The 16,797-nt window shown below is 39.1% G+C and overlaps 1 protein-coding gene across 1 annotated transcript; it reads right to left on the bottom strand.

Moving 5' to 3' along the window:
* Positions 1 to 5,419: 5,419 nt before the first annotated feature.
* On the bottom strand, positions 5,420 to 9,757 carry LOC142499422 (uncharacterized protein F54H12.2-like). Its single transcript, XM_075608796.1, has 4 exons — positions 9,693 to 9,757; positions 7,614 to 8,825; positions 6,589 to 6,655; positions 5,420 to 5,551 (listed from the first exon to the last, which is right to left on the bottom strand). The coding sequence occupies exons 1-4, from the start codon at positions 9,755 to 9,757 to the stop codon at positions 5,420 to 5,422; spliced, it is 1,476 nt and encodes a 491-aa protein (XP_075464911.1).
* Between the last annotated feature and the right edge of the window lie 7,040 nt (positions 9,758 to 16,797).

The raw sequence follows: 16,797 nt of genomic DNA, 5'->3' as shown, positions 1-16,797 counted from the left end.
CCGAGCCGGGAGGCCTACCCACATACCCTTGGGGTCAATACCCCCTTCCCCCACCCCCAGTACTCACAATTTAAACAATACACTAGCCCACAATAAACATCACTATATTTATTAAATACATAACCCACCCCCTGTGCCCCCCATAAATACATGATTTATTATTTTACATACAGGGTTAATACCCCAGGCCCATGGGAGTCCTCGGTGGGCCTGACGGGTCACATCGCAGACCTACAGTAGACCAGCATCATGTTTCACACAGGGTCTGGAGGCCTGTTGGTGGTTCTCTCCAGATGCCATGGTCCACCAGGTGGTCTCCACGGTAGGCCCGTGGATGTCTGGGGGGGCCCGGGTCAGACCCACAGGTGTCTGAGGGGCCTTGGGTGGTTACCACGGGGTCTGGGGACCCACGGGTGGTCCCTATGGGTCCGCGGTGCCCCCACAGATGTGGGGCCACCGGTTCTTCCCCGCAGGTGTCCCCCGTGGACCCGGCAGCCTGGTACCCGTGAAGAAGCCCGAGGATACCGCAGGTGGTCTCCAGAGGTTCCCCGCAAACCAAAAGGAACAAACCCTGTATGTAAAAAAAATAAACCGGACCTATACATTAAATACATCAATCCCCCCCCCCCAACACATACAGTACAATAATGTGCAAAAAAACTATTATCCAGATATGGAGAATAGATTATTTGCCCATTATGAAACAAATAAAACATGCATAAATCAAAACATGAATTCTTAATCTTAAAATCACTACATTGCATGTTACAATAAATCCAGCAGCAATTGTAAATATAAACCAACAAACCAGCAGCTACACAAATGTATATGAAATGTCACACAATTGCATTGAGTGTGTACATGATGCAATTAATCTGTGCATCATGTAACACTATGCAAAATATATGTACAAATAAAATACACTATGAACAATGTCCCCTAACCACCAATGCCATCATGAAAATCAAATAGAAACTAAGCAACATCAATACAATTACCATCAATCAATTAATCAATTTCCTAAACCAATTACAATACAGTACAAATCAATTATACAATTCCCTATTCAATTCCTAAAGCCAAACCATTGCCAAAATAATTCTAATTGAAAGTAACCACCATCATTCTAATCTAACTACCAGAAATAAGCCATTAAAAATAACGTGTAACTAAATACAAATTACATTATTCACACCAATGTCTAAATAAAGCTGATAAATACATTAGCCATACATGAAAAGAACATAAACATTAGCAAAACAATCAATTATTATCCCTGTATGTCTATCCATATAGAGAGATATACATAACATACAGGGGCAATAATAGAGCATAAAAAACAATGCATTTACAACCAAAAATCACACAGAATACACCCATCCAGTGTCCGTGAATGTATGTATAGCCATAGGTACATAGATACATTCACGGGCATTAAATGGGACTGAAAAAATAAAAGACATGAATCAAAAATAAAAAAAAACCTGTAAAAGTTAAATTAATACATTTTTCTTTTGTTTACTTACCATTAGATGCCCACTCACCGAAATCCAGGCGACCCGGAAGCACTGGAACCAATCCACAGGTAACCGTAAAAAAATAAACCCTTACAATCCATAATGGTGTCTTCTTTCTTCTATTTGTAATCCTTCCCATCAGTCTTGGTGTCTTCTTTTCTTCTTTGCGGTCTTCTCCGTCTTCTTCCGTCTTCTTCCATCTTCTTCTGCCACGCCCTTCTTTTCTTCTTAGGAGGGGAGGTGTTCCCTCCTCGGCGTCTGGCTTCAAAATGAGGCGACATAGGCTTTTATAGGCCTATTACGTCACATTTTGGTCAAATGTTTCCCACGGTCCTGATTGGGCCATGAAAAACATGTGAATTGTAAAAAAAAAAAAAAAAAAATGATGATGATGATGTCATTTAAAGGCAATGACGCCAGCCAATCAGAATGGCTGAGTTTCAATTGCCTTTAAGATGACATCATCAAAACAAAGATGGCCGGTGACGCATGGTACGGTAGCCAATCAGTGACCCGCGGAGACCACCCAGACAGGGCCACCCACGCGACCCACGGGCTCCCTCTGGGACCCGGCCTGTTGTATGGGTTTTGCGCATGCAAAAATGTAAAGGAATAATTTTTTCTAAGTCCAGCTTTTTTTGCGTCTACCTTGAGCTGACGTGTTCTGATCAACGCAACTTTCGGGTACGCTAAAGTTGCGTTGCTTAGTATATCTCGCTTAAGGGCAGAATTTAATGCAAACAGGGTAACGAACGAGCAAAGTTGGACTGTTTACGTTGCTTAGTGAATAGTGTTCAGCGCAAGATCACGTTCTAAGAGCACTTTGCGCTCTAAAAGTGACTTAACGGAGCTTAGTGCTTGACTCCCTTAGACTCTACCTCTGAGATTTCTTTGACATAGTTCCAGAGTATAAGCTGCACTACTATTACAAGTGTGGGATTACATTATACACATTCCACATCACTTTCTAAGAGCTATATTTCTGTTAGAGGAGCTAACTGTTGATGATTCAACAGATTGTCTTTTCTTTATGTATGTGTGCACCTTACAGGCGGGAAGTGATTTACTGCTTTCTATATAAGACAATAGCCTGCTCATTATCTTTATTGTAAGCATTCTACTATTTTATTGTCTGTCACATTGACTTATTGATTAATTTAGTGTTCTCAGAGTCACACTATACTTCACTATAGTTCACCTTTAGCGCCATTACAATACCTCCTCCCTCTAACCTTGTAATTCCTTTCAGCAAGGGATATCTATATAAGATCTAAGACCCCTTGCAGATAATTGATTTAATTAAGCTCAACTATCTGTTTTATGGTGATCCATACAGCTTCCAGTTCTCAACATGGGATCATTAGCGTGTGTCCATTATCTGTTATTTTAGTCACCATTATTTTAGTAATTTGATCATTAAAGTCTACTATTTTTAATCAATTTACTAGTCATTCAGCTCAGGGAGTTTGAGTTCTAACAGCTGGGTTTCTATTCTCTGCCCTCATATTCTACATTATCATACCCATCAGCACCTCCCCCTACTCTCTCCCCTATTTTTTTTACGTATCATTTAGCTGTAGCGGGGTACCCCTATCGTTATTAATGGGTTTTTTTAATTGTGTTTTTTTGATGCTTGAATTTTTTAATTGTGTTTATGGGTGCTGTTTTTTATTTTATTACTTTGTATTTTGGCAATTGTTTTTTTTGGGTTGCCCATGAACTGCTATAGTGGCAAATCATGCCCATATTATATGGACATGATGTACCACTTTGTCAATCAATGGGTAGAGGGTGGGGATAGTTGCCCCGTGGAGGATGGTTAGGTGTCATGGGTGGATAGCGGGGAGGGGTGTTTATTCCTTAATTACTATAGCGGCTACTAACCACAAAGTTGTTTAAGGGGTTAGTGACCATTATTTTGTTTTTTTTGTTATGTTGCTTCCACAGAGGACAAAGAGGAAGACGAGGAGGGGTAAGTGCAACTTTAATTTACTTTAAGCTGGCTGGATAATGTTTTTTTTTTTTTTATAACTTGTATTTTATTGACATATATATGCATGGTATACAGAAAAACATTCTATAATGTTTTATTTTTAATGGGCAAATGAGCTACTGCACCGACACACTTTATTCGAGCAAATACCCAGTATGTACCTGGCAGATACCTGGAATGCGCCGCTCCTCACCTCTGACAAGCCCCGTTGCGTTTGCCTTCCCAGCCTGGGTTCATGCCTGGCTGACGGGCGGCTGATCTGTTAAATGATAATGATTAGGATTTAATAGGCTGCAATGCTTCGCGTGTCTACCAGATGGCATAAATTCATGAATTGTAATGCAGTATATATATATATACTGTGCAGTATTGCAGCCAGCGGGAATAAAATGCTTCAATCCCTGCCTGGAAAATAACCCAATGCACTCGGGCAGAAAACAGTCACAAACCTCAATACACCCGGGTATACCCGAATTCGTGGGACTAGCCGAGCTCGAATAAAGTGTGTCGCCAGTGTGTGTATATATATATATATATATCACATTATTTAAGTGGATGAAAAAGTGGATGATTTTCTGCGCCCCATGATCATTGTTTGTGACAGTCGTGATGTCCTGTAAAGGAAACCCTTGGCTTTTACTGTTTGTGACCGGTGTGATGTCCTGTAAAGGAACCCTTCGTCTTTTATTTGTTGGCTGTGCAACAGCAGGGTCATTTACACGTGGGCGTCTGCCAAAGTCAATTCTACGCAATATATTTTCCAACTTGGCTTGTTGCCGGCCTGATACAGGTGTTGTGTTTATGCGTGCTGACTCACCGCCGGTGGCACGCGAAATGATATCAGCCGTTGCTGTTGGGGAGTTCAACATTGTAGCTGGTGGTGGTTCGATTGTAACAGTAACCGTTGTTGTTGGTCGCTTTACACCGTACGACGCTTTTGATGTGCTGGGCTGCTCATTGTCGTGTGCTGGGTTACAATTATCAGGAACACGTCTAGTGGCATGCCTTACGGTCGTCTTTGAGGCTAAAAACATCAACAACAAAAAAATACTGTCAGCTCATTTCATTAATAGATTAAAGTCCGGACAGCTTGAGGCTCTATGGTAGTACTACATTACACAACACCACGTATATAGCTGCTTGAATGGCAACACAATATACTCACCAGGCTTTTCAGGTTGCGGGGCCCGTGGTTTCTTGTTGTGGGTTTGCATTTCAGCGGCGACTTTTGGGCTTCTAACGCTTTGGGGCCGGCGCATTTTTGAAGCTGTGAAAAATGTCCTCATTATTAAAAAGTTTTATAATAGACAGCATCATTTAAAAATAAAAAATAGCTACACAATTATTGTGTCTGCATGCTCCCTAATGTTGGCTATAAAAAAAAAAGTGTAATAAAATGAATAGAAACACTCTCTTAGTCCACTTAGATATATAATTACAGCCGTAATCTATAAAGTTTTAAATAAGTTCAAAACATGTCTATAGTGTTAGTTTTAAATATAACAGCGATACATTGTCATACATACCCCATTTTTGATTTGTCATTATGGACGGTTCAGGGCTGTGCTGTTTGGTCGAACGTTTGACAGAGCTTATATAGCTGCTTCAAAAGCTCAACAACACAATATACTCACCAGGCTTTTCAGGTTGTGGGGCCCGTGGTTTCTTGTTCTGGATTTGCATTTCAGCGGCGACTTTTGGGCTTCTAACGCTTTGGTGCCTGTGCATTTTTGAAGCTGTGAATAATGTCCTCATTATTAAAAAGTTTTATAATAGACAGCATCATTTAAAAATAAAAAAATAACTACACAATTATTGTGGCTGCATGACCCCTAATGTTGGCTATAAAAAAAATGTTTTGAATATAACAACGATACATTGTCATACATACCCCGTTTTTGATTTGTCATTATGGACGGTTCAGGACTGTGTTGTTTGGTCGAACATTTGACAGCGCGTACACCGTTTTCCGTACCCGCCTTTGTTTGTTCTGTACGACATAAAAGACCGCATACAGGCGGTTATTCATGTACACAGGCGACTTTAAAAGTAAAAAAAAGTATCTGCATCCGTTTTTATATAAATACGCACCATCGGTGACCGGTTTTCCAACTCGGCAGTCTAGATCGTTATATAGAAGCGTATAATCGTCATTAGCCACCCGCTCGGCTTGAAGTGCAGCAGCCAAAACTACATGAAAGAAAATTACAAAAAAAAAAAAATATATATATATTTTTAAAAGTGTATAAAAACAGTCTAAACATTTAGTATGTTAGCATAATAAAATAGTGCAGGCTTAAGCGGTCTCTGTAGATTCTTACAATCTTGGTCTGCCTCTGTGGAACTCCCCTGTGTATTTTCGGCAATATTTTTTTGGAAGCGGTCAGCCTGCATGTATTATAAAGTACAATCAATTCTAGGCCTTTAAAAATTATCATTAAAATGCCTTCAATATAGTCTAATAAAAAAATGGACAAAAAACAAAACAGTCAATGCTATTAAAATACACTAAATATCATGATATAAAATAGATGATACTATATTATCACGGGGGCCCCTTTTTAGAAAAATAAAATACATTAAATGCTACTTTGAAAAGACATATATGAATAAAACAATACACTCAATATACGTTAATAAAAAAAAGGCCCTGTATATTACATAAAGACTACATAAAAATACATTCAATGCCATTAAAATACACTAATTAGCATTCTATAAAATAATATATCAAGGGTTTAGGTATATTATATCACAGTTTTAGGTATAATATATTACGGCCTTAGGCTCTTCAGGCTGTTCTATATTATCAACGGGGCCACTTTTTAGAAAAAAAACATTAAATGTTAATTTGAAAAGACATATATGAATAAAACAATAGGCAAGGTATTACATATAGAATACATAAAAACACAATCAACATCACAACATAAAATAATATATTACGGTCTTAGCCGCTATAGGCTATACTATATTATCACATGTGTAAACTTTTAGAAAAATAAATACGTTATCTGTTATTTTGAAAAAAAAGACATACATGAATAAAACAATACAATAAATATTATGTTTACTCACCATGGCCGTTATATTCAGAGCACTGCTAGGCACAGCTTGGATAGACGGGCACTCAAGAGCAATGGAGCTAGAGACAAGCATTTCAAAGCAACCTCTTAAATAGTTTTTTCTTGAGGATCTAACACTTCGTAGCTCCACCTTCAAGGGCTAGGGGGTCTGACCACTCCTCTTGAGGCTGTCTTGTTCTTTGTTTAATAGTTTTAATTATTATAAGGTCTGTTTATAGGCAACACTTCTGGTTTATTAAATATATATATTTTTATTTATTTTTTTGCTCTAACTTATCTATATTATCAAAGTGCTGTAAAAGACCATAAAAATAAAATAAACCGAGACATTGTTGGCATTGTATAATATAATTAGGCTTTGATTACACAGTACATATCAGACACATGTTTTTTAAAAAATGGCATTATATATTTTTATAACAGGCCACACATTTCTGTGTACAGTCAATGTGTACATATCGCCGCTTTAAATGGCTCATACGCTTTCTCACAAAATTAGCGACTATGCGGTCATTTTTTTAAAAATCATTAGTGAAACTTTTTAAGATCTCTTCAAATGTTAAACCTTTACACATATGATGAATGAAAAAAATACAAAATTCACCGCAGACAGACGACAAAGTATCTTGCAACTGTGCGTTCTGAAACGTTATGCGTTTCACGTTCGTATTTAAAAATTGTAAAATTTCTTTAGGAAAGAGTTCACTTTTTGGTGATAATCCGTATGAGTCGAAAAAATGTCCAGAACCATCTGTATCAAAAAAAATCGCCAACCAGTGCTCACCAGGACCGTTATGAGGATGTGTATTTATGATGAAACCTGTGGGTGCACTTGTCAGCGCGCGACGGGGTAATAAATCGCAGGGGTAAACTCCTTGAAACAGTCCACCGGTGAATCGATCGGCGCTTAAAAGCTGCGTTATTTGAACGGTATTCATTCTTTTTTTTATGCAGAGAAAGTCATATAACACTTCTCTTCTCTGGTTTATCTCAATAACGTTATCAAAAACGCTGTACGCAATAATATTAACGGTTCTATCCAGAGCCCTTGAAAAGCGTATTTCAGCCCTCAGGTTTCCATTGCGAATTAGTGAGAAGTGTCCACCGCGTTCCTGATCGGGTGACAAATCAAACGCAAACAGCGTGTACCCCTCAACATACTCTTCACGATTAATGAGAAATCCAGCGTCTGCATTTTGTTTACCGGCAATTTGTACCAGTGCCATGTATTCTCTAATAGAATTAGCATTCTCAAAGTCTGTTTGAAACGGTTTTGTCGGTATTTGTTCACCGTCTAAATACAGTGCTGCAAAATTCACATGGTTGTGTTTGAAACAAAGGGGGTTTTTATCGTAAGCACAAGAAAAAGCGTCATTATCAACTAATCCTATAATGACCAGTTTGGGTAACTGACCCAAAAACAGGTTTTCTAGATTGCATACGCGGCTTCCGACCGCGATGCTATAAATTTTCATCCCCACACGGTCGATAATGTATTTTGCGTTGCCGTTTAAAAGCCCCTGCGCATGACCTATGCGCACTGCCGGTGCAATTTGCACCCTTTTGACAAACAGCGATGCGTTTAGAATTTGAATCTTAAACGGCTCAGCCCCAGCAGACATTAAACAAAATGTATCTTTATTTCTAGTGAGTTTAATTTTTAAGTCCAGACCGTTCAGTATAAGCTTCTCTTGAAAAAATATATCGCTATGTAGATGTCCTAGTAATTCAACGGCTTTACCACGCTCTGTCATTTGGGAACGCTTTGTAAAGCCCTGGTTATCACCTCCCACTGTGCGGGTTTGGTGTTGCCCCGCTGTATCCTTGTAAAATAAGCCGGTGGTAAACTGCGTGGATAATGCATCAGCGCTATAGTTCAGAATTGTTTCAATATACGCCCGATATGCGTACAGATTATTGGATTGCGATATGAGTCTGTCCCCCAAAGTCACATCTAACTGATTGAAAAGCGTTGCTATCGAATAATTGATTAGACTCACGCGTGCTCCATCAGCAATCGGTGTATTGTCCTGTTTGACGATCTTACACGTAATGTAAATCAAAGTATTATTTAGGTCGAAATAATGTTCCCCGCTGCCAGCGATATAAAATTCCAACGCAGCCGTTTCTGAAAGGGCGGCCAACGGCTGTATTTCCACATACAGACTTTTTTCTATGCTCGTCTGTGTAGGCTGTATTTCAAAGATATCCAGTTCAGATTTGCGCTTTCTATGGAGTTGTTGTGAATAAACGCCATGATGAAATAACTTTTTTTTGTCTTGTCAAATGAATCAAAAGATGTTGTTTAAGTTCCGTCGTGAGGTTTTTTTCTTCTTTCTGACGTTGCGACTGCTCTTTTTGTTTTGATAACGGGTTGTGCTGGGTGGGAATGCAACGCTGCGCTTGCGTTTGCCTTTAGCACTGCTTCTACTGATGTACACGAGACCGGACCCATCTTGTGCTGCACAACCCATTTTAATCGTCACCGCGGTTGAAACACGCCCTACAACGTCTCTAGCGATATTTAGTGCTGCAGTTTTTACATGAGGTTTTACAATATCAAAGCCGCGTCTGAGTAGCGGCACCGCCCGCCTAAACAGACTGCGGAAAACGCCTGCTAATCCACGACCGTACATATAAGGGCTCCCATGAAAACCCTGTAAGCCATTTCCCGCTTGTGCCCTATAATACATACTGTAAACCTGTGGTTCTCCATAATTTTTAACAGCCACCATGTTGCCGGCCCCTTCAATACAAAGAGCCTTTGCGCGGACGAAAGTGTAGTTTTACAATGGACTTCCCGTACTTGAATGAGACGTTCTTATTTTGGTCGTTCTTTATCTCGATTGTAATGCAATCAATGTGATATTTACTGACGGGTATGTAATCAGGTTTTATGTAGCGCTGCGTAATGATATCATTATTATTGCCAGTGATTTCAACGGTACGCAGTAGTGGGACAAAACTGTGCCCTACGCATTGATGCATAATGATGTCGGTATAAACAAATATTGTATAAAAGCCGTTTTTTTTTTTTAGCCCTTTTTTCAATTTTATCGATATTATTAGAATCCAGGTCTAGAATGTTCATCATACGCTCTGAGGCTGTAAAGCGTTCTTTCAAAGTCGTCATATTTCAATTTCACTTTGCTGATGGCCATCGCCTCATTAATAGACCTAACCAATTCATTAATATCACTATAATACCCCGATTTTACCATGAAATTTGATTTAATTGCGTTTAGCCGTGATACATGTATTGTGCTGTCTGGCGCAGCGTTCCATATCTGCGGACTTAGTTGTGTTACAGATACGTTACTGTCCACATTTTCAAATGTATTCCAAGTATGCGGATACTGTATTTCTGTTAAAGTAACCTCCCATTAACCTTTTAAAATAATGGGCTTGGCTAGTTTTGTCGTATAATTAGAAATGTCATTTTGGGGGAACGTTTCGTATGACGCATTACTAGGCAACGTTACATAAAAGGCAATATCCTCCATGGCGACGTATTTTTACAAACGAGTTAGTTGTGCTTTTTCTATCCAGCTGTTGAATTTTGTAGGGTATCCCCACCATTTAACGTAGTAGTCGATTTTACGCCTTATGCTTTTTTGTTTTAATATCTTCTCAATTCTGTAAACTCGATTTAAATTCTTTGGTATTTTTTGTATCTCTTCAGCGTAGAATGAGCCTTCTATGGCCTCACCAGCGCTATCTGTAAGCTTATACAGAGGTTTTACGCCTTTCGTGCATACACCAGCAATAATAAATATTTCATCTGTAAAACACTGTTCATAACCCTTTGTAAAAACGCCTTTATGCTTTGATATCTGAACGTGGTCTCCAATTTTTAAAAGTGGCTTAAGTTTCTTAGAACTCACATGTGACCTATAAATAGTATTCCACACGGTGAGAGAATTCGCTTGTGTTACATCCTTTGGCGCACACTTAATGGTGCAATGTGGTGCGTGGTTATAGCTGTATATTAAGTCTGATAACACATCGCTGTACTGGTGCGTATTATGAGCTGTGAAAAAGCGCCACATTTTTGTTTTTAATGTCCTATTAAAGCGCTCAACAACGGCGGATTTTACTGAGTTGCCGGCGATGAAACTGATAACGCCATATTTTTTGAGCAGTAAATTAACATTCTTATTCAAGAATTCTTTACCCCCGTCAGTTTGTAACTTTTGAGGCACGCGTCCCTCTAAGAAAATATCCTGTAACGCAGTAGCGACGCTTAACCCGGTTTTATTTTGCAACAATTTCGCCCAGGCGTATTTTGACAAAATATCAATAACCGTCAGAATATACCGGTAGTCGTCATTACACTTGGCAAAATCAATCATTGATACGAGGTCTGCCTGCCACTGGGAATCCACATTAGAAACTAAAATCATATTCCTTTTGAAATTTTTTCGCGCTGGTTTGTATAACGAATAGAGTACAGGGAAAACGGCGGTGCATCTGCTGCTGCTGCTGAAGATTGGAAACCACAAACTGCAAACCACAAAATATCCTAGGTGCAAAAATTTATTTTAGGGCATAGTAACAGCCAAAAAGAACACTCTGACGCGTTTCCCGTGGTATCCAACGCTTTATCAAAGAGTTACTCTTTGATAAAGTGTGGGATACCACGGGAAACGCGTCAGAGTGTTCTTTTTGGCTGTTACTATGCCCTAAAATAAATTTTTGCACCTAGGATATTTTGTGGTTTGCAGTTTGTGGTTTCCAATCTTCAGCAGCAGCAGATGCACCGCCGTTTTCCCTGTACTCTCTTCAATTGTTTCTTGGTAGGAGCACGCAGGACAGGACCAGGATATCCCCAAGGTCAGCAGTGAGTAATCCATTTACTTCATTTATGTGATCAGTCCTACACACGGTCACCTAGACCACCACATAAGACTTACCTATATGGCTAGTGGCATAATCTATGGGAGTGTGTTTAACATTGGACTATCTGGAATCCTGAGTCTTATGAACTGTCCTATGCTATGAAGATGTTTATATTTTTATACCATGATCAAACATTGCCTACTCCTGGTTAGCATCACAAGTGGGAATTAACCCTCCCCTTCCCTTCCATGTTCAGCAATCAAGTGAGGGCTCCGGAGTGGAAATGTTTTAAAATTGTATAACGAATAGACATCTTGATCTGAAAGATAATTTTTGACCGTTGCATTTGAAATACCGTATTTTTGTGCTGCATTATTTAAACTCTGTATGCCGCCAAAGGAACCCGGCGTTTTCGGCGTGTAATATATTTTTCGTAATTGTGCATCCGTTTTTTTTGAGCTTGTATGGCTGTGCATTCTTTAATAGTGTTTCATAAAAAACAATATAATGTTTCTATGGCGCTTTCAGCCTCTGTTTAAAGCGTTACTGATGTCCTGTTGAAACTCACATAAGGCATCACACAGGATAGCCTTCTAACACCTCATGTGATTCAAATGCTATCTCCCGCATTTCAAAGCTATATAAAAGTCTTTTGAAATGCCTTATTTACCTCTGTCAATGAGGATGTTCACACGACACATCTGTTCTCAATTAACGCCTGTGTTTGTCTAGCTTGTCATTGTGTCCCCACATACCTCTGCTAATGAGGAAGTTAATTCAAATGCTAACCCCCCCCCCTCAATTCAAAGTCTTTTGAAATGCCTTATTTACTTTTTTTTTTCTTGTAAATACGCCTTGTAATTAATTAATGCTTGAAAATGTTGTAGCTTTTAAAAATAAAATAAATATTTTTGACTCTTTTACAATTGTGCTTTTTTTTTTTTTTTTTTTTTTATGTATACCTGTTACGGTTAACACATGTACAGACTCTATACAAATAAAAAATATATAAAAAGAGATTATTCTCATAAAGCAGTATTCTGTCTGAATTTTAAAAAAAATGTCGTCTTTTGAAATGTCTTATTTACTTTTTTACTTGTAAATACGCATTGTAATTATTTCATGCTTGAAACTGTTGTAGCTTTTAAAAATAAAATAAACAATTTTGATTATACACTTGTACTTTTTATTTTTATGTATCCCCTGTTGCGGCTAATCCCTGTACCGTCTCTATACATATAAAAAAAATATATAAAAAGAGTTTATTCTCTTAAAGCGGTATTCTGTCTGAATTTAAAAAAATTGCTATGCCCTCTTTTCAACGTCTTTTGAAAATTTCTGACATGCGCTCTGCGTTATTTCAGAATAAACATGTCCAGACTTGCCCCGTATGAAAAAAAACATGTTCGGGCATGCCCCAAATGCCTATAAACAGGCCCGGACATGCCCCGCGTATGTATACGCCCCCTCCAATCTACGTCAACAGTACGCACCAATCACAAAAAAAGAATAAAAAATACACATCATAATAAAAAATGGGCTCAGGGTGGTGTCAACCGCGTTTTTTTGGCATAGGGGGCGTCAACCGCATATTTTTGGCGTAGGGGGCGTCAACCGCGAGTTTTTGGCGTAGGGGGCGTCAACCTCAAAAAATTGGCGCAGGGGGCAGGGCCGGATACGGAAGGGGCGGGACCGGATACGGAAAGGGCGGGACATAGGGCGAGTTTAAGGCCAAAAGGGGGCGAAGCTTAGGGGTAAGGGGGCGTGGTACCTGTCAAAAAAAGTTTGACATAATGTATGCCACATATATGGCATATATGTCACATATAACCCACACCTAGGAGCCCTATGCAAGATCGCCAGGAAACTACAACCCATCCTCCAGTAAGATACAAGACTGCAACAGGTCTTCCCTGAAGCACCCTTATTATCATACAGACAACCCCATAATCTCAAGAATATTATGGTGAGGAGTAAAATATTCAGCAGTACAACTGAATGTGGGACAAAACCATGCCAGGACCCAAGATGCAAAACCTGCGCAATGCTCTACACAGCGGACACAATACAAATACCACACAGGAATCAGGGATACAAAATCAGAGGAAGGTTCACCTGTTCCTCCAGCAATGTCGTGTACCTCATCATGTGCATGAAATGCCCAGGGGGCTGCTACTACATAGGTGAGACAGGGCAGGGGCTAAACAAGAGAATGAACCTGCACCGCCACAGCATCACACGCGAAACAAGAGACAGTCCTGTTGGCGAACATTTCTCTGACTCTGGCCATAAGATGAATGATCTGAGGGTTGCCATACTCAAAGGTAATCTTAAAACACCGAAAGAGAGATGGTTGCATGAATACAAATTTATGCAACTGTTCGGGACACTTAGCAGTGGCCTAAACAGAGATCGAAATTTTATGAGTCATTACTGACACAAGTGAACTCTCTTCCCATGAGCGCTATAGGCCATGTCTGTACATACTGTGCTATATGTATGCACACACAGCTGTCTCTCACACATTCTTATACTCCTTGTTTTTCCACCCCTATACACCAATAGGGACCACATAGTATCCACACACACTTTTAGTTATGCTACTAACTCTCACATTTCCACACCCACCCACACCATTTATATCCGCTCCCACTCCACACACCTTTTGTAAAGCACTGTATATACTGTGGGCTCTCCATTCATGTTAATTCACACTTATACACATACACACTTTTTCATCACTTGCTCTCAGGAACCTTTTGACACCTCCAGCCATAAAACACATCCACACGGGGGAAAGACCAGCACAGATAACATTCCAATAGACACTGTTTATAGTATAGCTTTTGCTTGCTTCATTCATTGTAACATCGCCGGAAGAAGAGATCAGTGTATCTCGAAAGATCGCACAAATAAAAGCATTTCGTTAGCCACAGAACGGTATCATCTATTTATTTTTTGATTATATATATATATATATATATATATCTATATCAGAAGAATGACCTAGACGCAAGGGGAGACAAGCGAGAGACAAAACATAGAAAATAAACCCATAAAAATGAGAAATGAACCCATATAAATGAGAAAATGAACCCATAAATGGTAAGATATACACTCACAGCATTTCAAGTAATTCAGGCCTTTTATCCACCCTGGGATCTGGAACTCAGTAGGTGTTCTGGAAACGTTCCTGGGTCTGTGTCTTCGGATCCTACAGCGATTCTTTACTGACAGGTATCCATCTCATGAGTAGTGATACATATGTAGGGAGAGGTAGAGAACACACAGGATAGTGTAAAACAGTTTTAATAATAAAAAACTAAATGAATAACAACAAGTAAAAAACTCACACTTTGTGAGCTCTTTAAAAACAATTGAGAATATCAGAGTATCTCACACTCATATGGCCTACCGGTTCCCAGCTGGGCTTCTAGCAGTCACAATTCACGTAATAGTATTCCTATACACCTCTGCTGTTGTCCTGGTGTATGATATTATAATACAGTTCCCTTGCCGTGAGCTCTGATAACGTCTCTCACGGCACTTGTAGTACTCCCAGTACTCACGGTACTTGTGGGACCTAGTGCTGTTCCCTTGTAGTGAGCCCTGTTATAGTCTCTCACAGCACCTATAGTCCTCCCTATAGTCACGGCACTCATGGGACCTCAATATCCTTATAGTACGCTCCGTTGTAATCTATTACGGCATGTATGGGTGTAGCAGCTCTCCAGCATCGGCTTCTCTCTGACTTCTGGGCTCCTCCGGTGCCTCCGCAGGACGTAATGATGTCACCCCATCTCGCGTGAGCACCGCACTCCCACGTGTGTCGCTACTGATGTCGGGTGCCGGTAGTCCACAAAAAATAAAAATGTAGCTCCTATCCACTACCATATAATGTGCAACACTGAAGACAATGAATTATCCACGCCCTATGCGTTTCTCCTTTGTGGCTTCGTCAGGGGCTGAACTAGGCGTGGATAATTCATTTTCTCAGACATACTACCGTATGTTTTGTCTCTCTCTTGTCTCCCCTTGCGCCTAGGTCATTCTTCTGGTATCAATTCATTACAAGCTTGTGGTGCTGTAGACCTAATTGGCAGCAGACAGAGTCAGGGATAGATAGATTGTAAGAGTTAAATACCCTCTGATAGATATATATATATGTGGTGAATACTGATTAGATATCTCTGTGTGATTGCGCTGTATGTTTCTTTTTCTCTTTTTTTATATATATAAATATAATTTTTTTTTCTTTATTTTCTTTTTTTAATAAACACACATACAAATTTATGTGTGGGTGTATGTACTGTATGTGTGCGTGTATGCACAGATTTAATTTAAATGCTGACTATTGAATATCTGGAGAACAATTACTGTGTATTCCCCATCTTTCAGTTTTCACATAAACTATTAACAATTGTCATAAGCTGAACACTGTATTTTGTAACTCAAAACCATTATAGTCACAATGTATACAATGTATGACTTTCCGAACAACTACCATATGTAAAGAAAAATCCAGCTACATATGCAAATTATACACTATAAAATAGCTGTTGGTCCAATAAAATGTATAATACTACATTTTATTTTCCTCCTTTGAATTTTTCATATAAAACAGGAGTCTCGCATTTAGCAATTCCTCTGTATATGGCTATATTATTGACTATGCCACAAACTCCAATAAAATATATTATTTCAACTATATATATTAAATAACCCACAGTCAAATCATCAAAAACTTGCTTTGAGGTTGCCTACTGTACCTTGAGCTAAACTACAATGCAGCTGATTTTAAAACAATAGGCTCTGTATTAGACTTTCTTGACCTGATTTTGATGCATTATTACTGTATTTAGATATGTAGGAAAAGGATTGACAGGATATCCATGTTCAACAACAAAATATAATGACATTACACTGTTACAGACAATTCATTTTTTTGTGCTCTATCAAGTATCTACAGGTGTAGATGGTACCATTCCCATTAACACGATACTTTGAGTTATTACTTCCACATTATTTAGCACATCAAATTTAGTGCTACGAAACGAACGGTACTGTAACTTATGTGTTCCCCTTAACGTACACAGTATTTTTTGCATTATTTCTTCTTAGTGCATGTGATAACTAAAGGAATAACACTTTCTATATCTACAAATTTACAGATTTTTACATTTCTAAAATGTTAGCAAAATACAGTGTTTGTATTATTACTGTAGCCCCCTGTAAACAGCACGGGCTACTAAATCTTCCTACTACTGTGGTAAGCCCTGTTAAAGGCAGGCCCCAGTAGTAATCCTGGGTTTTCCAACCTTGCAAAGCCCTGCCTGCTTGATTAATACAAGCCTGTCTCTGC

Source organism: Ascaphus truei, chromosome 1 (genome assembly GCF_040206685.1).
Source record: "Ascaphus truei isolate aAscTru1 chromosome 1, aAscTru1.hap1, whole genome shotgun sequence".
Lineage (NCBI taxonomy): Eukaryota > Metazoa > Chordata > Amphibia > Anura > Ascaphidae > Ascaphus > Ascaphus truei.
Note: the sequence above shows the minus strand (reverse complement) of the source record. Positions and strands in the feature narration are given on the sequence as shown.